At 56.2% G+C, this 21,011-nt stretch overlaps 7 protein-coding genes across 7 annotated transcripts; 4 read left to right on the top strand and 3 right to left on the bottom strand.

Annotated features, from left to right (window-relative positions):
* Positions 1–330: 330 nt before the first annotated feature.
* On the bottom strand, positions 331–2,291 carry B0T15DRAFT_388101 (DHHC palmitoyltransferase-domain-containing protein; the record flags this gene model as incomplete). Its single annotated transcript, XM_062864424.1, has 2 exons — positions 331–1,164; positions 1,221–2,291. The coding sequence occupies 2 exons, from the start codon at positions 2,289–2,291 to the stop codon at positions 331–333; spliced, it is 1,905 nt and encodes a 634-aa protein (XP_062727173.1).
* A 1,069-nt stretch (positions 2,292–3,360) lies between these two features.
* On the top strand, positions 3,361–4,230 carry B0T15DRAFT_499374 (uncharacterized protein). Its single transcript, XM_062867337.1, has 4 exons — positions 3,361–3,540; positions 3,700–3,751; positions 3,824–4,008; positions 4,067–4,230. The coding sequence occupies exons 1-4, from the start codon at positions 3,436–3,438 to the stop codon at positions 4,109–4,111; spliced, it is 387 nt and encodes a 128-aa protein (XP_062727172.1). The 5' UTR covers positions 3,361–3,435; the 3' UTR covers positions 4,112–4,230.
* Positions 4,231–4,885: 655 nt separating this feature from the next.
* On the bottom strand, positions 4,886–6,072 carry B0T15DRAFT_507957 (histone-fold-containing protein; the record flags this gene model as incomplete). Its single annotated transcript, XM_062867684.1, has 3 exons — positions 4,886–5,307; positions 5,609–5,635; positions 6,051–6,072. 3 exons carry the CDS (start codon positions 6,070–6,072, stop codon positions 4,886–4,888), a joined length of 471 nt encoding a protein of 156 aa, XP_062727171.1.
* A 1,886-nt stretch (positions 6,073–7,958) lies between these two features.
* B0T15DRAFT_482417 (FAD dependent oxidoreductase) lies at positions 7,959–9,923 on the top strand (the record flags this gene model as incomplete). The annotated part of the gene is made up of 2 exons (XM_062866100.1): positions 7,959–7,970; positions 8,667–9,923. 2 exons carry the CDS (start codon positions 7,959–7,961, stop codon positions 9,921–9,923), a joined length of 1,269 nt encoding a protein of 422 aa, XP_062727170.1.
* A 1,761-nt stretch (positions 9,924–11,684) lies between these two features.
* B0T15DRAFT_73070 (uncharacterized protein) lies at positions 11,685–14,932 on the top strand. The gene is made up of 2 exons (XM_062871260.1): positions 11,685–14,834; positions 14,895–14,932. Exon 1 carries the CDS (start codon positions 11,988–11,990, stop codon positions 14,688–14,690), a length of 2,703 nt encoding a protein of 900 aa, XP_062727169.1. The 5' UTR covers positions 11,685–11,987; the 3' UTR covers positions 14,691–14,834; positions 14,895–14,932.
* Positions 14,933–17,408: 2,476 nt separating this feature from the next.
* On the top strand, positions 17,409–19,274 carry B0T15DRAFT_389937 (fungal trichothecene efflux pump; the record flags this gene model as incomplete). The annotated part of the gene is made up of 5 exons (XM_062864517.1): positions 17,409–17,445; positions 17,531–17,746; positions 17,817–18,199; positions 18,252–18,484; positions 18,584–19,274. The coding sequence occupies 5 exons, from the start codon at positions 17,409–17,411 to the stop codon at positions 19,272–19,274; spliced, it is 1,560 nt and encodes a 519-aa protein (XP_062727168.1).
* A 522-nt stretch (positions 19,275–19,796) lies between these two features.
* Positions 19,797–20,958, bottom strand: B0T15DRAFT_389533 (Extradiol ring-cleavage dioxygenase, class III enzyme, subunit B; the record flags this gene model as incomplete). The annotated part of the gene is made up of 3 exons (XM_062864499.1): positions 19,797–20,406; positions 20,489–20,661; positions 20,743–20,958. The coding sequence occupies 3 exons, from the start codon at positions 20,956–20,958 to the stop codon at positions 19,797–19,799; spliced, it is 999 nt and encodes a 332-aa protein (XP_062727167.1).
* Between the last annotated feature and the right edge of the window lie 53 nt (positions 20,959–21,011).

Here is a 21,011-nt window from a genome sequence, read left to right as displayed (position 1 = left end):
GGGGTTTTCAGGGCAGAGTTCAGAGTCGGAAAGTAGGTATATCAGTTCGTACAAAAATACAACTAGCTCCGCTCCTCAGCCCGAGCCACTCCGCCCAAGGGTATATGATATAAATGTGAGGGTCCAACCATTACGTATGTATAGAATAAGGCGTCGTGCCTGCACTAGTTCTAGCTCGTTTTGTCCCGAGTCATTATTCACGTCTAAAAAAAGAAAACGCCGTCGCTAACCACTACGACTGGCTTCAAATAGGGAAGGAAACAGATAGATAAATGAAGGTAAAGCGATTGGATCAGGCGAGGTGTGCGAGCCAAAAGGGCAAGTCCGTTGTCACACGCCGGGTCCGGCCCCTGTCAGGGAATGTATAGAATTCCGCAATGATACCGGGCCCATGAACCGGCGCTGGCCCTGCCCCTGCCGTGGCTGTGGGCTGACGTCCTGCATCTCGACGTCCCCCTTCGGGTCCACCATGCCTTGTCTTGCAGCATGGTGAGCCCTTCGATGCGCTCCTAGCCGCTGGTCACCCTCGGTGTACGGCTTCTTGAATTGATAATACGTCGGCGGCCGGGGCCGGCACAGCACGACGAACCAGTTTTTTAACCAACTGCTTTGTGTGAAGGCGCGGTATCGATCCTTCTTCAGGAACTTGTGCGAGTTGAGGTATTCGCGCGTCGTCTCGCCCCTCGCCATCAGGAACACATGGTACCCCATCAATGCAGCAGGATAAAGGAACGCGAGGAAGCCGTAGATCACCATGGCGAAGGGGACGCGGAAATGGCTGATCGCATGACTAGCAGAAATGCCCTGCCGTTTCGCATAGACCAGAATCTGTGCTAGCGAAGCTCCAGAGAGGTAGAGTGCAAGCAGCGTCGCAGCGCTGATGAAGGTGAAGAAATAGCGGTAATTGCGGCGCCCAACGCAGTTGTTGAGCCAGACACAGTGGTGGTCTTGCGTCTCCACGCAGTTGTCGCAAAGACGGCAGTGGTGAGCGCGGGGTGGCCGCCAGATGCTGCAGGTTTTGCAGTACTTGGTAGGGACCTCCATCGCCGCAGTTTTCGGATCAGTGGACTTGACAAGCGCCCATTCCGTGGTTGGGGGCCCCACCCTTAGCGGGTCCTCGTTCTCATCTGGGGGAGGAAAACGGTGGAGGTTCCGAGGTAGAATCTAGGGCAGGGTCAGCACTCAACGTTTCGCAACATTCGGTGGACGGAGGAACATACCCCTGGATCAGAGGCTGATGCATGGAAGAATGACGACATGCAGATGAAGAAGACATAAGCGAAGGTGATCGGTATTGCCGGCGATATGTTGTGCCATAACCAGGGGGCTGAGAAGATGAAAAAGAGAACGGCCGGGATGACGACAAGACCTCCGGTCGCTATGTTCACCGGTCGGTACTTGGTGTTTTGCAGCCTTCCGCCGAGGCAGAAGACTGTGCTACCCTCGAAGTACTGGTAGTTGCGACCCGTTGCCGGCTTGTTGTTGTCTCCAGGTACCCGATTCCTATCCCCGGCGCTGGGCGGAAGCTGGGGCGACGAGGCGACGGATTCAAGCTTCTCGCCTCCCTGGATTTCTCGGTTGCCACTGCCGGACTCCAGTCTCGGCATGAGAAAGCTAGAACGCAAGGAAAGAGGTGTGCGGACAGGGGTTGGACCATTCGATCCCGCCTTGTGCGCCTTGTTCATATCTAACGTGAGGTTCCTCGCAGCTTCCGGCTTTCTCTGCAGCGGGTGGACGCTATCCGCAACGCTCGAGGTGGGATTGTGCCCATGGGTCGGACTTGTTGTAGCCGTTCCGCGATCGAAAGCTTCTTGCTCCGTGAATTCTGTGCCTCTAGACGGTGGCAGCCGAGTTTCTCCTTCATCACCGGACGGCGCGCCTATTGGGCCTACTGGGTTTGAGACAATACTATCCCGGTTGGTGTCGCCGGCCTCGTCCCGCGTCCCGATCTGGCGATTCATTGTCGTCGGCCTCGTGATTCCTCGTTGAGCTTGTAGCCTCTGCGAACTCATGGGCCGGAAGAAGGCGTGCGACGTGAGAGTCGGAACATGGCTTCTGCTCATCGCGCTTGTTGGCCGAGTCCCTTGCGACGCACTGCCAACGCTGCCGGCGATACTACCCCGCTTGCCCGCCAACCCATGGCGCAGAGACGAACCCTGGCCCCAAGGGGCCCTTTGGGACATGCCTGTCCTTGCAGTTCCCGGTCGTGATGTGGCATCGGAATAGAGCCCACTCCTCCTCTGGCTCCCGGCGCCCGGTTGCGCTTCTGACTCCCCCCCGTCTTCCGTCATGATATCAGTCATTCGTGAGGATATGATGCTCGGAGGGCCGCCGCGCTCGGACCGCGGAAACTGAGGAAAGCCATCATTATTGGTCGTGGTCGTGGTGGGAGAGAGTGGAAGCGACGCTCCCTCTCCAGACACCATCGTGCTCGATTCTAGGTTTATTGGAATCGGTCCTCGCAGGCGTCGCTGTGAGCAGGCTTAACGCGTTAATCGGTCCTTCGCCACAACATAGCTAGTGTTGGCATAGAACTCGGAGGCGTGTCGCCGGAACGCAAGGTAGCTGCAGCATGCGATAGCGAGCGTGGTGATACTTCTCGCCGCTTCGCCGTCGGAGGTCCCGGCGCGTCAGACGGTCAGAGAGTCAAGACTGTGCTCCACAGCAAGCGCAGGGAGGTGTTCGAGTTGGGAATTCTGTAGGTAGGGAGGATAAGGAGTGGCAAATCGATAGGAGAAAAAGAGGTCACAAAAAAGTAAGAAGGAGCGTCAGAAAACGAAATGTTGCGCGAATCTCGATCGTCGGCTTTGCCGTCGTAGTGGAGGGTTGAAGAAGAGTCCAAGCGAAGGGGTTCCTCCTCGATCGCCCTGGGCATTGAAAGAAGCTCACTGGCTGGCCATGCCGTCACGGGTCTTGGCAGTTGCTTTTTCGCCCTGCGCATTGCACAGACCACCATACCCCCTGAATGTGTTCAAAGCAAGCAACGCTCACTGCGGTGACGCTGCCTTGGCGTCATGTGACGGACGGATGTGCCATCCGGAGTACTACGGTCTATAAACCGACAAAGTGAAGTCTTGGGAGGGAGAGCTTGAGATGGTTGGGGACTCTTACTTCTGATCAAACTCATAACACTGGTCTCAGACTACCTAGGTAGTTAGCAAGGTCTTTCTTAAGAGAAACCATATGGTCTGAATTTCAGTCGATCCATGCGTAACGTCATGCATGAAGAAGGTCCGAGCTGTAGGCAATTTAGAGCACGGGCAGTGAGCAGCGAAACGGGTGGCTTATGTAATGCCCCGTGCCAAGCAATTGGAGCTTGGCCTTTGACGAAATCGTATGAGAGCACATCCAAGCTTGCATCACGGCCAACCGCCGAGTTCTCCCCGAAGCAATTCCACCTTGGGACCGCCCTTTCTCGACATAAACCTAGTAGCGATGGCTTCTATCATTGCGCGCCGAGCTTTCAGCACCACCGCCCGCCGCTTGGCGACCGGCGAGGAGGCGCTGAAGACCGAGTCGAAGAAGAACCCCGAGATTATGGTGCGTCAAATTCCCACGGCAACACCCGATCCTGCAACTACTGTTGGGACCTTTACTTCAGCGGCACCACCCGACGAGCTTCCCGACCCTGGAGCTCTTTTGGAGGAAGGAATAGACCTGGGAATGGAATAGTTGCTGACGGAAGCCCCAAACGCATAGATTCTTGGTGGCGTCGTGGTCTGCGCCCTTACCGGCGCCGGCTTCTACTTTGGTCAGTCATTCGGATAGTTCAGTAGCCTAGCCACCGTCCGCCAGTCATTCTAACCTGTGCATCTCCACGTAGGCAAGAGCCCGACTAAGTCCACGTCCGAAACGACCGTCCCTATGACCGACAAAAGCATGCCCTGGGAAAGCGGCTCGACCCAGGGCAAGTACCAGTACCACCCCGGTGGTGACGCCAGCGCCCCCCCGAAGGATGCTCCTAGCGCGATCAACTCGGTCATCATTCCCGATGTTGAGCTTCCCAAGGTGCGGCCTTACCCTATGCGGGCTCCAACGTCTAGGAACACTAACATCTTGTCTGCAGAGACTCCACGACAAGTACAACAAGTGGGGCAAGGAGGGCTACTAGACATTTATTCTCCCTTAGAGCGAGGGCACGCATTGTGAGAGCGCTGTGTCACACAGCGCTCGGCCGTGGTAAAGCATCAGTTGTGAATAGACCAAGTGGCAAGGTGATTTGCGAGGTCCAGTTCCGTCTGAATAATGATGCTTGGATTTCACGGCCTTCATGAAGGCCCAGCTAATATAGCGTGTGACGGTGTGAACCATGCTTCCTCGACGGTGCGACCCATCAGCAGCAGCACAGCATTCATCCTATGAGTGCCTTCCTCGTACGCTTGTGTCTCGGGCTCACGGCCGTGGAGGTTCGGTTTGCGTGGCTTGCTGACTCCATTTAGAAGCGAGCCTAGTCTCTGCTACCACTCCATCGAGATGAGGTGCCCTCCGGCGAGGGTGTAGGTTGTCGAAGTGGATCTGTGTTCAGGCCGGCGCTGCATTTGCCACAGGATTTATGTTGTGTCTGTGTTGCGGCGATATTGGTGCCTCTCCATGGAGACCTATCCTCCCGGTGTAACGCCCGGCATGGAGCTCAAGAATTCCCATCTATAACGCCAAATCTCCAGACCCATCTAGCCGTCACACTCCAACGCCAACCAATGCAGTGCCAATGTGTACCAGCAAGAACTCCACCAATAATTGTTTGCCAACGTTGCCACCCACGACTGTTTGCTGTACGCTGGTCGTCCTCAATCTCGTCGTAGGGGGCGCCGCCGGTGATTACGTCGGCGAGAGCCGCGAGTATGGTCATCAGCCCGTGTTGGTATAACTTGGCGTAGCGGCTCGATTAATTATGTCTCGCCGCGGCCGCAGCGAACTGTTCTCGCTGCAGGCGCTCCAGTTCCTCCAAGCTCAGCCCACTCTGCTCAAGTTTATTTGCCTTCTTTTCGCGCCCCTGATCCCTCGAGTCAGTATGCATAGAGCCAGGTGAAGCGTGGTGTCTGCTCGCCTTCTGGACTTCCTTATGTTCGGCAGCAGCTTCTAAGACAGCGGGCACATAATCGGGAAAACCGAGTTGGTCCAACGCCTTGATGATATGATCGCATGCAATCGTCTTTTTGGCCTCCTTCTCCGAAATCTCATTCGCCTCGGAACTAACGAGAGTGATAAACTCCACGCAGCATTCGATGAGAACGTCACGAGCCTCCTTAGAGAACGCGATGCCGGACGATCCGGAGAGGATCTCGCCGACTATCTTCTGGACCGTGGCTTGTCGCGATGTCAGTAACTGATCGGGTGCCGGTAGCACACGAACTTAGAGCGCGGCCCCGCCGCTGGACAACGGCCGCCGAAAGATCTTGGGATCACCATTGACCTGTTATCCGACGCCCGGGATTGAAGGTCGGTAGATACTGGGTATTTCCGCTTGATCGTGGGACTTCCCATTCTCTGCGACGCCCACGGCAGCTTCGACAAATTCAACCGAGGACTCGAAACCAGCGGCGAGGGCCTGTAGCCGTGACCGCAACAGCTCGCACGGCGGGGCATGGAAGGCAGCTTAGGCACATACCCTTGGGTAAGGAGAGGTCGTCATTGCCTGGCAACAGTCAGCATTTTGATCAAAATCAGACCAAGGATGAAGGAGAGGAACCGGGGATAAGAAATTACTTGGATCTCCCGCTTTGTAGCGAATCCAATAACGCTCAGAGGCGGCAAGTTGGCAAAGCACTTTAGCCAAGTCCAAGAATTAAAGAGTTTTGATTCAGTATGTCCCCCGCGGCTGCTGGGGAGGGGGGGGGAGGATCAGAGACTTAAGAAGCCATAGCAAGGGACGGTCTCAACATCACCAGGACATCGCTTAGTGCCCGGTAAAGCTCAAATGTGATGCATGTGCATGCGCGCAACTCACTTGAATGCGCGGCTGCCGGGGCAAGAACCCATCAACAAAAGGTAATAAGGCAGCTAAGATTGCTGGAACATGGTCGAGGTGAAGAATGAAAACGCCAACAAACCTCCAAATTCATGGTCCGACATTTTGATACTTGGGAAAGAGGTGCCAGCACCCCCGTGACGGCAAAGCAGGCTAAGCAGCACTGAGACTGTACGATGGTTGAGGATGGAGGCTGAAAACGGTACTTGCGCTTAAAAAAGGTAAAAGTTATGAGATGATCCTCCTAGGGATCAGTAGTTCCCTTGGATACCTTATCTTATGGCTTTCGTGGATGGACAATCATTGTTATGAGCCAAGGGGAGTTGGGCTCACCCTTAACCTGGAGTTGATGACCTGCAGCCTTTATACCTCCCCTCCGGCTACCTGTTGTTGCTTTGACGTACCTGCCAGATTTCAGCCCCACATGTGGCTTAGTGCCCCACCTTGCATAATGACCCGCAATCAAGCCACAAGTCCATTGGCCGAGTTCTCCATTGACCCAGCTCTTCAAATTCGATCCAAAAAAAAATTCTACAGCCCACCCGACTTTCATCCAATACTGAATAAACTTATCAGAGGCCTTCCTGCACTTGACAGGAAACGCATCGGAAGGGCGCAGACGGGATATGTCTACTGCTTGACTTTCCTTCGGCAGACATGGGCCCATATGTGTACGCCTTACCTTCTCTTAGGTCGTCGAGCTCCTAGTTGCTCAAGTAAGGTAAGCTCAATGGATTTCCCTTGTCAGCCTCGACGCCTCAAATGATGAACATCTCGTGTCGCCCCAATCATACCAAACCATGGTGATTGACACCGTCAAGCCAAACGACATTCCTGATTCCCTTCGCAGCTTAGCATCCTGAAAGTCCTATTTCTGTGAGTTCTGGGCCAAGCTGACAAGACCGTAGTCTACAACACACGACTAGCTTTTTCAGCATCGAACCCGGGATATGATGCCCAAATATGTACTATCCAATTCCGAAAATTCATGACGGAGATTATCACCTGATCCACCGCGACACTCTGGAGGCAGAAAGATGGTGCGGCTTTGCTAGAGAACACCAAGGCTGACTTGCGAACCCAGCTTCCACAAGAACTAAACGGGAGAGTCGTGGGCGGAAACTCGAGAATGGTAGGCAGTTTTCCATACTGTAGTGGACTTCGCAGCCTGTGATGAACAACTTTATTCCATGCTAATACTGAAACATTCATATGTGGAGGACAATAAAGCCTTCTTTTACCTCTGATCGTCTTCTCCAAGATCTCTGAATCGCGTCTTTCTGGCCTGTTCATTGCTGACCAGTAAGCAGATAGATGTACAGACATGCCGCAGTTACTGGCAATAGTCAACCAGCTCAGATGCATCCCACCTGGTTCATACGCGTCAGCCGGCTTGCTCCAGCTCGGTGGTTCCATGACTTACTTGAAGTACTTTCCGGAGAGCTGCGATTTGGCGTTCACTGACAGCTTTGCGATCACTGCACCGGATTGCTCGGGCTTGACCAGGCGTCCTTCCTCGAAGGCCGACTTGAACGAGTCATAATCCTTCTTGGACATCTCGGTGCCTTTCTCCCGGAGCTCTTTTTGCATGTCGGTATCAACGCGGCCTGGACTGATCGCTACAACTGTAAGGTCCGGCTCCTCGACGGCAACGTGCTGCGCCAGTGAGTTCAAGGCCGCCTTGGAGGATCCGTACGCTCCCCATGCAGCGTAAGCGGTCGTCGCCGCGCCGGAGGACACGAATATGATGCGCCCCTTCGAAGCTCGAAGGTGAGGGATGGTTTCCTTGACCTTGTAGGGAGTCAACGCAGTGTTTCCATGCTCCGCTATTTGGCAGCGCCGGAGAAGTCAACTCACAAGTGCAAGTGCGCTGAAGAAATTCGCATCGTAAAGCTTCTTCCACTCCTCCACAGTCGCGTTTTCGATGCGGGTCATGGGAGAGAGCACTCCATGGTTGATCACAACGCCGTCTATCCTGCCAAATGTCAAGATGGCAAGTTCGGTCGCTTTCCATGCCGTCTTGTTCGAGTTAGTGGCCGTTGTTAGCGCTGTGAACCTGGGAGAGCACAACTAGGGCCGAAACTCGGAGCGGAAATTCTCGGTATAGCTCACATCGGCAACCGTCATGTCAGCCGCAAGGTATGCGACTTGCGCAGGATAGTGTTCCCTTAGCTCTTGAAGCTGCTGCGCAGACCTGGCAATGAGCACAACCTTGTGAGCTGCAGCCAAGAGGCACTTGGTGACAGCAAGGCCGATGCCGCGGCTTGCGCCGGTGACAATGATGACCTTCGATTCCATCGTTTGACCGGGACTGCTCAGACTTCCAAAGGTGAAGTTGGCCGCCTTGGCAGGAACTAGCTGTTGCAATTGGAAGATGTTCGAGGTTTCTTCCACCTTGAGAATTCTTGGAGCCCCTCTACGCTATGTGGGGAGCGGGGAACTGAGTCTTGTTAACCCGAGGTCTGTTGACTCTTGCTTTCCCCGTCGCACCTAATGCCCCCCGATATCGCGTCTCCATTGAGCCCGTTCGAGCGGATGTTTGGGGTTTGGAGGTGGAACTTGTTGATATGAGAGGGACTTGGTCCTCGTCAGGATCTCGTCTCGAACAGTTTGTCTAGCTGGGTTTCCCGAACATCAATATCGTTCGTCTCTAAGCGCTCTGCTTCTTTCTCATACATCTGTGAACATGTCTTCTCAGACCGTCATTCTCGGCGCGGGCATCATCGGTGTGTCTACAGCCTACTATCTCTCCCAACATCAAGACCCCTCGAGTATACACCTCGTCGAGCCGTCGCCGGAGCTCTTCTCCTCCGCCTCTGGCTACGCAGGCGGTTTCCTTGCCAAAGACTGGTTCGCGCCCTCCGTGTCCGCCCTCGGCGCGCTCAGCTTCGAGGAGCACCGCCGGCTCGCCGAGGAGCACGGTGGGAGAGAGAAATGGGGCTATTCGCCGGCCACATGCGTCAGCTACGCGGCGTCAGCAGCAGCGCGTGACTCCCAGAAGCGAGGCGACGACTGGCTGCGTGACGGCACGAGCCGCGCTGACGCCGCTCCCGTGGTTCTGGATTCCAGCTCCGGGAAGACCCCGACTTGGCTGCGGAGGGTAGACGGCGACCACATCGAGTTGATCAGCGACGAAGATACAACCGCACAGGTCGATCCCCTTCTGCTGTGTCAGTTCCTTCTCCAGGAATGTGTGAAGCGCGGCGTAAAGCTGCATCATCCCGCCAAACCGGTCTCGGTAGGCACCGGTGGGAAAGGAGCGCTGGCTGCTGTCCGCATCGTAGACACCAAGACCTCGGCGGAGACTACGCTAGAATGCACGCGGCTCATCATCACGGCAGGGGCTTGGACAGGGCAGGTGTTTCAAACGCTGTTTCCCAGGTCGAAACTTCAGCTCCCGATCAAGAGCCTAGCGGGACACTCGTTGATGCTGAAGTCACCGCGTTGGCATGCCGGGTTGGAACACAACGGATGCCATGCCATCTTCACCACGCATCAAACAGCCTTCTGCCCGGAGATGTTCTCCCGGCTTGGAGGCCATATCTACTTTGCGGGGCTCAACTCGTCGACCCTCCCACTTCCGGACGCAGCCGCGGGGAAGGCGACACCGTACAGTGACAGCCTTGTGCAGCTGCGGGAGGCGGCGAAGGAGATTCTCGGGTCGGGCCCCGGCGCCGAAGACGACCTGGAGATTGTCCGAGAGGGGCTGTGCTTCCGGCCCGTGACACCGTGGGGAAGCCCGATCGTTTCCAGGATCCGAGATCAGGATCTCGGTCTCGGCACGGCGACCAGGCCGGGGGCCGAAGGCGGCGTGTATATTGCTGCCGGTCACGGACCGTGGGGCATTGCCATGAGTCTCGGCACAGGTATCGTGCTAGCTGAGATGGTGCAGGGACGGAAGCTCAGTGCGGACGTCAGCGGATTGGGCATTCGTGGTGAGGGGGCAAAGCTATAACTACTAAGCAGGTATGGCAAGCCAGCCGCCGTGAGGCTGTTTACACTAATGTCACGGATGGGAGCTTCCGAGCTGAAGCGTTGTCTTACGGGCTTCAAACAATAGACTCAACATTACTCCGTACACTACATCACACTGTGAGAGGCTAATGTGCCGGTAATGTTATGTTCCGCCAGCGTCTTCCAGGCTCCTTTCCCTCTGGATATAAGTAGAGCTAGGTACACATTTGCTAGCTAGCAGGGAGGCGATTGGAATGGGTTTGCAAAACGATGCAGAATTGGCGCTTCTCAGCATGGACCTAGTCCATTGCTTCCGGGCACACTTCCACGGCGGTTACACTTATGACAGACGGCCGACCCAAAGTGCCGGAGCCAGCTAAAACATCGGCCCATTGGCCCCATTCCCTCACCATCCAGTGGGAGGATCGCATGTTGCACGACGTTTGCAGTGTTACTACTGTGTAGGTAGTAGCATCTAGCCATTAATACCTAATCAGCAGGTTGCAATTCTTCGGCAGCTGTGCGCAACTCTTCACGGTCCGAAAAGGCCTTTTGGAATTGGAGATTTAGTTCCCCGCTCCTGTCAGGGACCGAATCGACGTGCTTCTTCACCTGCACAGCGAGCTTGTGGGGCAAGGGAATGGACAGGTGTAAGGGACCCGATGACCAATAGGAATTGTTGTCTTGCCGCCGAGAGATCGCCTTGGTTGAACTTTTCCCCACACCGGCCTGCGCTCGTTCCCGGAACTTCCAACAGGCCTATCACTCGCTCGCCATTCGCTGGCCTGCAATTCTATCGTCACCCAAACGACCCCAATGGCCCAATGCGATTCGACACCTGTCGGTAGCCTGAAGAATCACAATGTTGGCTCCCATGTTTTCTTCAAGGCCGCTCGGAGCGGTCTTGCGTGCGGGGTTCCATGCAGTGTCCGGCGTTTTCTGCGAGCAAGAGAAGCATGGTCACGTCACATTGGCGGTCGACCCCTTTCGGCCATGCTGTCAATGCCAGTCAGTGGTTGAATGCCATGGAACATCGATTTGATCACAGCCAGGGGACCCTCTACACAGTATCCTATGATACGATACTGTACATACACAGGTACCTGGCGAGACTCGACGTCCGCAAGACCGGGGTGATAGTGAACTGGATTCATCCCCCAGTCAGCACCAGCCCGCTCGGAACAGAAGAGAAGGATGTCCCACGTCTGCTAAGCGTTACTTATTAGCCACTTCTTCCTGATTCACTGGATGGTTGAGAGTTGCCTTTTCCATGCGCGCACGTTGCCAGCTGCGCCTGCGTTCCGCCTGCCTCTGCAACAGGGCCCGGCTGAGATAACAGCTGCCGAGAGAGGAGAGAAAGATCGAAGATCACTACGGAGCCAGGCCCAACTTCTTGCCGGGGTCTAGCGCCCGCGTGTGCAGCTCTCCCGAGTGAGTTCGGCTCGATGCTACCGACCATCCCGCGGCGGAGTATCTACACGCATCCCCGTGTGATGACTGCTGTGGTGACACGCAGAACGGGTGTCCAATATTAAAGCCCACACCCTACCACGGACCCCTGGCGTCTCTTGCTTGCACATCTCCATCAGGGCTCACCTCAGTACAGATAATCTTCATCCTGGGCTGACTTTCGATCGGACAAGCTCAACAAGATCGCGCGGCCCCATATCTGTCTGGCATCAGAGCCCTGACCGCGCGACTAGCACAGCAGGTCTCTGAACAAAATCCTTCGACGTGGAGAGTTAGGCGTGGCTCAATATCAAACCCGGGGTCGCACCACACCGTTTGCCATCGCGCACGTCGCCGGTCCCTTACTCGTCTCGCACGCTTATAGATTGCGGGTTGTTTTCCAGCACTATCTCATGTTACAAGCTCTCGATGTCTCCCCAACTCAACCGAATCGGGTAGTCCGGCATTCTTCGGCTCGTGCTTTTCAGCCACAGCATTGCCGGTAGCTTCTCGACCCTCACGCAATTTCGATATCTCGGGGGTTAGGTGTGACAAGCAGGGCCTGGGCCCGGTTCGAACATCTATCGGCACTCGGGCGCAGGAAGACGCAGCGTAAATGGCTTCGCACGCTCAACCGGCACTTCGGAACGCTGTCGATGCTTCCTCTCAGGCAATGGCTGAGCTCGCCAAACGGATCAGTATCCCGCTTCCACCAAACGCTCCTGCCGGCTTGGTACAGGCTCTCACGGTAGATCCATGGTCGCAATCCGGGAAGTACGGGTTAGGATGGACCTACTTCGCGCTGGCGGTCGGTGGTCTGGCAGTGTTCGTGAGGATATGGCACTACTGGCAAGACAAGATCCGACAGGCCATATACAAACAGGAGATGGAGCAGCACTTTCAGACACTGTATTCCTTGGATCCGGGGTGGGACAGGTCAGCAGCTTTGGCGACGGGCGCGACAACATCGGAATCGAGGCGGCATTTCTTCCCGGATGAGCCGGCCGTCGAGGGCAAGAGCTTTAAGCCGAAGGCACACTTTGCGTCAGTCGGCTTCGTCAACGACACCTTGGCCCTTTTCAGATGGGTCTTCTACCGCCCCATCCCGGACATCGTGTGGAGAAAACACCGGTTTACCTTCGCCTCCCTCGCGGTGTTGAGCTGCGTCTTCGTCGCCTTGGCTTTTGTCACCATCTACTGCTTCCTACAGCAGCCGCTTTACTGGCAGAGCATCCGGTTCGGATCGCCACCGCTTGCCATCCGCTCAGGCATGATTGCTGTCGCCATGACGCCCTGGATTGTTGCGACGGCAACCAAAGCGAACATCCTCACATTGCTCACAGGCATCGGCCCCGAGCGTCTCAACGTCTTCCATCGCTGGCTATCCTACCTGTGTCTCTTTCTTTCGCTAGTCCACATGGTCCCGTTTTACATCCAGCCGGTCTGGGAGGATGGCGGCATGCTGGTCTTTGACGCGCTGTTTCCGCCCGGGAGTGGGATTATCTATGGCTCCGGCATTGCCTGCCTTGTTCCTCTATGCTGGCTCTGTGTGGGCTCCCTACCCATTATCCGCAGGAAAGCATACGAGATCTTCTCCCTCCTTCACGCGCCGGTCGGATACATCTACCTCGGTGTAGTCTTTTGGCACACCAAGAACTTCCTCATGTCGTGGGGCTACCTGTGGGCCTCAGTCGGCATCATCGTCTTCTGCAACATCCTCCGTCTCTTCAAGCTTAACTGGGCCAGGCCATGGCGCATGTCGTGGCTTGTGGGGGACGAGGCGGCTATCAACATCATGACGGAGAACGCCATCAAGATCACAATTCCGACCCAGATGCGGTGGAAACCCGGCCAGTATGTCTATCTTCGCATGCCAGGCATCTCGTTCTTCGAGAATCACCCCTTTACCATCTCGTCCCTCTGTAGTGAGGACTTCCCGTCCGAGTACGGCGAAGAGTATCGGGACTGCGTGCTCGTCTTCCGTCCGTATGGCGGTTTCACGCGCAAGGTGCTCGAGACGGCCATCGACAAGGGACCCTTCCACACATACCGCGCATTCCTTGACGGCCCTTATGGCGGCATGCGCCGCGAACTGGCTGCATTCGACACATGCATCCTGATTGCGGGCGGAAGCGGGATCACCTCGCTGATGTCGCAGCTCTTGAACCTGATCAAGCGCATGCGAGACGGGAAGGCCATCACGAAGAAGATCGTGGTGGTGTGGGCGCTCAAGCGGCTCGAAGCGATGGACTGGTTCCGCGAAGAGCTGCGTATCTGCCGTGAGGCGGCACCACCAGACAGCGTCACCTGTAAGTTCTTTGTCACGGCGGCGGTGAGGCAGAGGGGCAACCCCCATCACGGACGCGCGCCTAGGCCACTGAGCAACATGTTCCATGATAAGCTGGACGGCTTTGTGGCCGGCATCGCAAGCAAGCGGAATAGTGCCCTGATCATGGCCGAGGCGCAGGGTGATCCAGACAAGGAGCGTGAGCTGCGGCGCGAGGATGAAGACCGCATCACGGCGCTGCCGCAGCAGAAGTATCTTCAGCCTCACAATATCCCTCCGCCACCACCGGGCCCGCCGCCCAATATGAGTGGTTTATCACCAGCGGAGGAGACACTGCGTAAGCTTGAAGGCCATGACGGTGACTTCAAGACAACGGAACCGGTGGCGGACTTCAACGGCGGACATGGCATCGCCAGTGACAAGAAAGACCATGACGGGTTCCATTTCCCGCCTCTGGGCCCGCGAGGCGATGCCGTTCCTCACTTCAACTACGCCCCGCCAGCAGGGAAGCAACGCTACAGCCAGATCCTCGCCGAAGCAGATCCTCGCCTAAGCCAGGCTGGCGGCGAAGCAATAGACACCAAGCACCAAGTCGTGGATGGCAGGGAGGGCGCCTCGTCCCCCGTCCGCCCGCCGGAGCTCGCTCACCTGCGCACCGATGTAGGCGGTTTCACGCGGCCGCGGCCCACGAGCACTTTTGGTCCGCCTTCAGGGTTCGAGTTTGGGTTTCCCGAGACGCCGACCGAGTTCCAACGGTCGCTCATGCGCTTCGCCTTCCCTATCCCGCACGAGATCGACGGGGGGTGGAGCGTCGAGTATGGTCGGCCCGACCTGGGGTACATGCTCAAGGAGTGGGCGACCGGTGGCTCAGATGGGAGGGGCATCCTGGGGAGGAGGACGGCCGTGTTTGTGTGCGGGCCTCCCTCGATGAGAGTGGGAGTCGCCAACACGGTGGCGAAGTTGCAGGCCGAAATATGGGGGGATGATATGCTGGAGGAGATCTTCTTGCACACAGAGAACTACGCACTGTGAGATATGTATGGGAACTTGTGTCGGGTGGGACAGTGGAAGAATAAGGCAACCAAATTCCCCGGTTGTTTTGTTGGATACTTAGGTCGGCGTTCGGCGAATACCGGTACCGATACCATTGCTCGATCGAGCAAGTCAGCGACTTCAGTGCGCACGTTTTTCCTTTCACCTTGTCTCAGCCACTTCTTAACGGCTTTCCCAGGATAGCTACCAAAGGCCCCAGCTGCAGGCTACCAGATGGCCCAGATTCTCTTTGTTAATGGTTCAGACACTGAGGCAGCCACACTCTATCTGCCTTGCCTAATTTAAGATGTCCTATCTGGTGTTCATCAGTTGTATCCCGGACCTTGATATTCGGACTTTGAGTTGGTCTGAATATGAGACATGTAGATCATAACGGCCCACCCAAAGAAAGCACGCTCTTCCATGTTCCATGTTCCTCGCTGTTGGACATGCCCGGGCCATAGTACCTTAGTACCTAGATGCCGGAACGGGCCCTGTCATCCTCCAGTCCCTCCCCAGAACGGTTGCCGGCGGCAAGTCCGGTCCAGTCCGGTCCCGAGCCCGTGCCAAGCTAAACGGATCGAGTACTAGATGAGCACGTTTCCCTAACAATTAAGCTTTTGCTTCTCGTTTAGACTCTTGCACCCTATTGACCTGTGCAACCTCATTCCGGGATGTCCCTGCATTGCTGCAGGGTCGGGTCCGAGATCTCCCCCGCCCCTTGGTCAGCCTTAGAGGATCTGGACATCTCAGGTATGTACCTTATCAATCAAACTCGTTGAAGGTAGTTATTGCTTGGTGTAGCACACACACATGCTTCCTATGTTGGGTCTGTGATGTGGTGGCCGGCTTCGCAGATGAGACTGTGAACTGAACGCAACAACAGGCAGACAGACGGACAGACGGACGGGCAAAGCTAACCGTGTATGTATCACGGGCTATGCAGGTGGAGGTCTTCCCAAGTCTCACAACACCTGCTGCACGGCGCTCTCCCGTGAGCGGTCAGCTGTCGTCACTCTGCCATTGGCAAACATGAGCCACCAGAGAGGTGTAGGATAAGGATGTTCATGCGCAACATATCATCTTGTCTCGGTCTCTCTGCGGATCAACCGGGTGCATTTCGTCATGTTTCAACATGTTTTCCCTCGTCGAGCGGCCCCGATTCCTGGAACCAACTGCTTCCCAACTGCTTCTTTGGGCCCAGAACAGTCTCAGACATGAGTCATGCCAACTGCCCACAGTGATGAGTATCATTCATGGATGCCCCCCCCCGGGACTGAAGTCCAGTCGTTGAGTTTCGAGGAAAGCGCGAGATGTCAAGCCGTTGGGTGACTTGGTAGCCCTTGCTGTACGTCGTACAGATCGGACCATTTCATCTGCAGTGTCACCGGTGGCTTCGCAGTGCCGTGGGTGTTTCTGGAGAGAGTGCTTGCTCTGAAAAGCCCAGGCACGTTAGCTCAAAGGTTGTCGTTGTCCCGTCATGAACCATACATAGATCTGGGCCGGGCAAACAAGCAGCCCGAGGAGAGTTGATACGCAATACCTACCTAGCCTCTAGGTATTGGGCGGGATATCATTCGGATGAGACGGATCAGACTGCGTGAGAAACGGGCCTCCAAAAGCAACGCGTGAGGAGATGGACGGGATGGCGATCATGGGAGGGTGCATTACCCGCCGGCGGCTTCCCTATTGAAGTTGAAGAACACTGGGTCCATGGATCACAACATCGTCCGAGTTTGCCCATTCAATACGACTTCCACCAGGAAGGTACCGCGTGCCGCTTTCACGCAATCACAGGCATGTGCGTGAGTTTGCGCAGCTTGTTTCTGGAGGCTTCGTTCACTTCCGCGGCCGAATTCCAGAGTCGAGTGAGTCCAGACTCGATATGCAGCCCCGTTCAGGGGGCCATCGCTTCACCTTGATGGCGTATCGGCCCTTCATCGAGTCCCTCAAAGAACCAACAGCATTCGTATTTGAGCGTGATCCAATGGGTGGAAGCTGGAAGCTGCTGCCTTGACCTGAGGGTTTGTTTCCTGAGAGGGGCCTTCCACTTTCATCTGTCGTAGCTGTAGCTGCAATCACACTTGGGGGGCAGCAGAGGATGGAGTATTTCAGGAAGGGGCGCGCCGGTCATTCCTGCCGTGCTCCTGTCAGTTCCTCGTTCCTGCAGGGTGGCGGCCAAAGATGAAGTGGTGGCGTTTCTTTCCCAGGCTCCTGAGGCATTACACAGCAGCAGACAACCTGCACTCCATCCTGACTCCCTGCTACCGACTCTGGGTTTTATTTCAGGTAACACCTCCCCGCACCCACACCGATCCCTTTTCGTCGGAAGCACAAAACACAAGAGAAAAAAAAAAAAAAAAACTTACAAGGTACGGCCGGGGCCATAGACGAGACAACAGGCACGGCTCAGACAAGATGAAGGAAGCTCCAGCTCCAATGGCGCCGCTCCAACCCCTTTGTCGGTCAACCACCAAGGCGACCGATCCCGCTAAGTATCCGTCCCAACATGTCGACCATGAATCTGGTAATAGAATGCCGGATGACATGGCGTTGCCTGGAGGGGGCACCGATTCAGACCAAGAAGCCCAGCGAACCGTGGTTTGTTTGAACTCCAGCCATCATCCATGGCCTCAAGATCGACAAGACAGGACTGACAGCCGTGCACAGGGAAGGAGCTTTTTTGGCCGATGGATGGCCTTGACAGCATTGGCCTTCATGTGGACCAGTGCCCAGGCTCCGCTGTATCTGTTTGGTAGGTGCCCCCTTCCATTCCGACCTTCTCTCTCTCCAATGGGTTGTCTGCCCCCGGCCACTGACTGAAACGTCCATCACCACAGCTGGCGCGCCCGTCTACATCTACCGAGACATCGGCGGCGCGAGCTACTGGGTGTGGTTCGTCACTGCCAACCTGCTCGCCACGGCCTCCATTTCCCCCTTTGTCGGTGCCCTCTCGGACCTCATGGGCCGCCGCTATGTCGCTATCATCGGAAGTGCCGCCATCCTTGTGGGCCAGATAATCTGCGGCACAGCCAAGGGCATGGAGGTGTTCATAGGTAAGTTCCCATACGCCAATTACCTATCCTTAACCTCTCAGCTCTCGCTGACGAAAAGGGTACATCTCAGCCGGCATGGTCATCACCGGAGTAGGCACGGGCATCAACGAACTCATCGCCCTGGCCGGCACCGCCGAGCTGGTGCCGCTCTCTCACCGAGGGTACTACATTGCCGGCATGGTGCTGACCGTCCTCCCCCTCATGCCCTCTGCCATGTACGCCCAGCTGATCGCACACCACTCCACCTGGCGGTACATCTCCATTGTCACTGCGGGATGGGCCTTCTCTGGTCTGGTGTTGACGGTGCTCTACTACTTCCCTCCGCCGCTTGTGAAACTGCAGGGGTGGAAGGCGAAGATGCAGCTGCTGAAGCGAACGGACTTCGTCGGCGGGATGCTGTCTATTGTCGGACTCGCCGGCTTCGAGGCGGGGGTCCTCGGCGGTGGGTATGAGGTAAGTTGAATGGTTGAATACCTTTCGTGGCGTTCCCTGCTAACGAGTTCAGTTCCCGTGGGCGAGCGCGAATACGTTGGTACCGTTGGTGCTTGGGCTCTGCTTCATCGCTGCCTTCGTGGTGTGGGAGCGATTCGGTACCAAGCATCCGATGATCCCTCGTAAACTTAGCAAAAGGCCTCGGGCCCTGGGTCTCACCATGCTCATCTCCTTCATCTCGGGCGCCAACTTCTTCTCCGTGCTGCTGCTCTGGCCTCCGGAGACGTACAACGTGTACGGACATGAGTGAGTACCCCCTTCTACTTGGTTGGACCGGGATAGGGGCAACCCCCTTGGGTCTTGGCTTGATCTCCATATCCTAACTCTCCTACTGACTCTCCAAAGTCCTGTTGGAGTCGGCATAAGGGGCATGCCTTTCGCGTTCGGTGTCTTCGCCGGATGCATCATATCGCTCGTCCTGCTGTCCTGGTTCCGCGGCCAGATCAAGTGGCTTATCCTCGGCGCCTCGGTGGTCATGACCGTCGGCTGTGGCTGCCTCTCTCTCGCCAGGGTGGACAACATCAACGCAGTCTACGCCATCGTGTTCATCGCGGGTGTCGGCGTTGGCGGCATCACGATCCCGGTCTCCACGATCGCCACCATGATCTGCCCGGGCGATGTGATTGCCACTGTCACCGCGCTGACCATCGCCATTCGCATCGTGGGTGGCGCCATCGGGTATGCCGTCTACTTCAACGTCTTCGTCTCCAAGCTCATCCCAGAGCTGAAGAGGCTCATTCCCGCGGCCTGCGCCCGCGTTGGGATCCAAGATCCGGAGATCATCCTTGACGTTGTCCGATTGACCAGTGCGTCTCTGGTCAACGAGATACGGCACGTCCCGGGCATCACGGAGGCGTCCTGGGCCGAGCTCGTCGCGGCAGGCCAGGTGGCATACGCGAATGCCTATCAGTGGGTGTATTACTGCAGCGTGGCCTTTGGCGCGGTCTCCGTGCTGGCAAGCCTGTTCCTGGGTGATATATCCGAGATGGTGGATGACGTGGTGGTGGCGGAGATGCGCGAGCCCACCGTCCTGTGAACGGCTTCTGGTCATTCATTGGGATCGGGGTCGGAATCGGAGTCGGGGTAGGGTTGGGCAGTTGGAGGTGGAGGCAAGCAGATCTGAGAGACGGGATATGGGGATATCTCAAAAAATCAACAAGGACATGGTTGGGGAGTAGTTGGCGGCCAAAAAGAAAAAAAAAAGGAAAGAAATAAAGAAAGGGAAAAAGAAAGGAGGAAAAAAAGACGGAGTAGATGGACGAGGGAAATGTTGCAACGTAGAGTTTGCTCATGGACCTTGCTGGCAGAGAGGTAAGTAGGGCTTCGAGGCACCTGCTCTCAAGACAAAAACGAGCTTCCAGGTTGGCTCGAAGAAGTGAGTTCTATGTATAACAACAGGAACCATCTCAGCTCCTCATGAGATCGAGTAACATCGATCACCTAATTAGGTAGAATTCCCACCACCACTCCTCTCTCTGTACTTCTTGAAAATTGGAATGCTTGCCCACAAGTGATTTACCAACAACCGCACCCAGATGACCCCTACAGCTTCCTTCGGCTACGTCGGAACCTGACCGAACCGGTACTGCGCCCAGGCGAAGCTCCCCTCATGCAGCGTCCACAACTGACTCCCTTGATCCTCCCCCGCTGCACCGGCCGCCACATACACCGGCATGAGATGATCCATCCACGGATGCGCCTGCCTCGCGTCGGGCCTCTTCGTCACGGCCGCCATCCGCTCCTGCCTCACGCCGGGATCCGCCTCGACGGCCTCCTTCAGCGCGTTGTCGAACGACACGGCGTAGGGCAGCGGCGTGGGGTCGCCCCAGGCGAAGCGCATGTCGCGCAGGTTGTGCACCGTCATGCCCGTGCCGATGATGACGATGTTCTCGTCGCGCAGCGCGGCGACCGCCCGCCCGAGCCGGTAGTGCGCGTCCGGGTCCTCGCTGTTGAACAGCGAGACCTGCACGAGCGGGCAGCCCAGCGGGTTCTCCGCCGGGCCGAACGCCACGTTGAAGCCCGAGAAGACGCCGTGGTCGAGTCCGCGCTTGAGGCCCTTGGCTTGGATCCCGGCTTGCGAGAGCAGGGTGAGGATCTGTGAGGCCAAGGCGGGGCTGCCTTTGCTTGGGAAGGTGGCTTTGTAGAACTCGGCTGGGAAGCCGTAGAAGCTGAGGAGGCGTTTTTTTGGTTAGCCGAGTCATCGAGCTGGGCTTTGAAGGATAATATGGGGGTACTATAAAATAAACACACTCGTAGATGAGATCGGTGTCCTCCGCATTGTTGAGGTGGATCTCGTTGGGCTCGGCTTGCCAATGGGCTGAGAACACTACAACAGCTTTGGGTTTCACCTTTTGGGTGATCTCCTTGCCGATTGACTGCAGCACCGGGTAGACAGGGTGTGTCTTGTTGTATTGGACATCGGGCTGGAATCATGAATGTGTTAGTGCAAGTAGTACACGATTGCCTCTGAGATAAGGAGTTGGTGTGATGTGATTTGTCCTCACCCCTCCATGACTGAAGAAATACACCGGTGCCCTCGGCATGTTTATCGAGTGCGGTGCTGGCTTGAACAACGAGTAGTAGGTCTTGTTGATCTTGGTCAAGGTTGGCAGGCTAATAAGTGCCAGCGGAGACGATGAGTTGAGAAGAAAAGCCAGGATGAATACCGCCGTGGGAAGGAGCAAGTAGGTTGGGTGTCTCAACACCCACGATCCGAACATTGTGTATTGTACTTGTACCTTCTGGACGCTCATGCAGGTATTCCGTAAATATG

The sequence above is a fragment of the Chaetomium strumarium genome, assembly GCF_033439665.1.
Source record: "Chaetomium strumarium strain CBS 333.67 chromosome Unknown B0T15scaffold_1, whole genome shotgun sequence".
Taxonomy (NCBI): Eukaryota; Fungi; Ascomycota; class Sordariomycetes; order Sordariales; family Chaetomiaceae; genus Chaetomium; species Chaetomium strumarium.
Note: the sequence above shows the minus strand (reverse complement) of the source record. Positions and strands in the feature narration are given on the sequence as shown.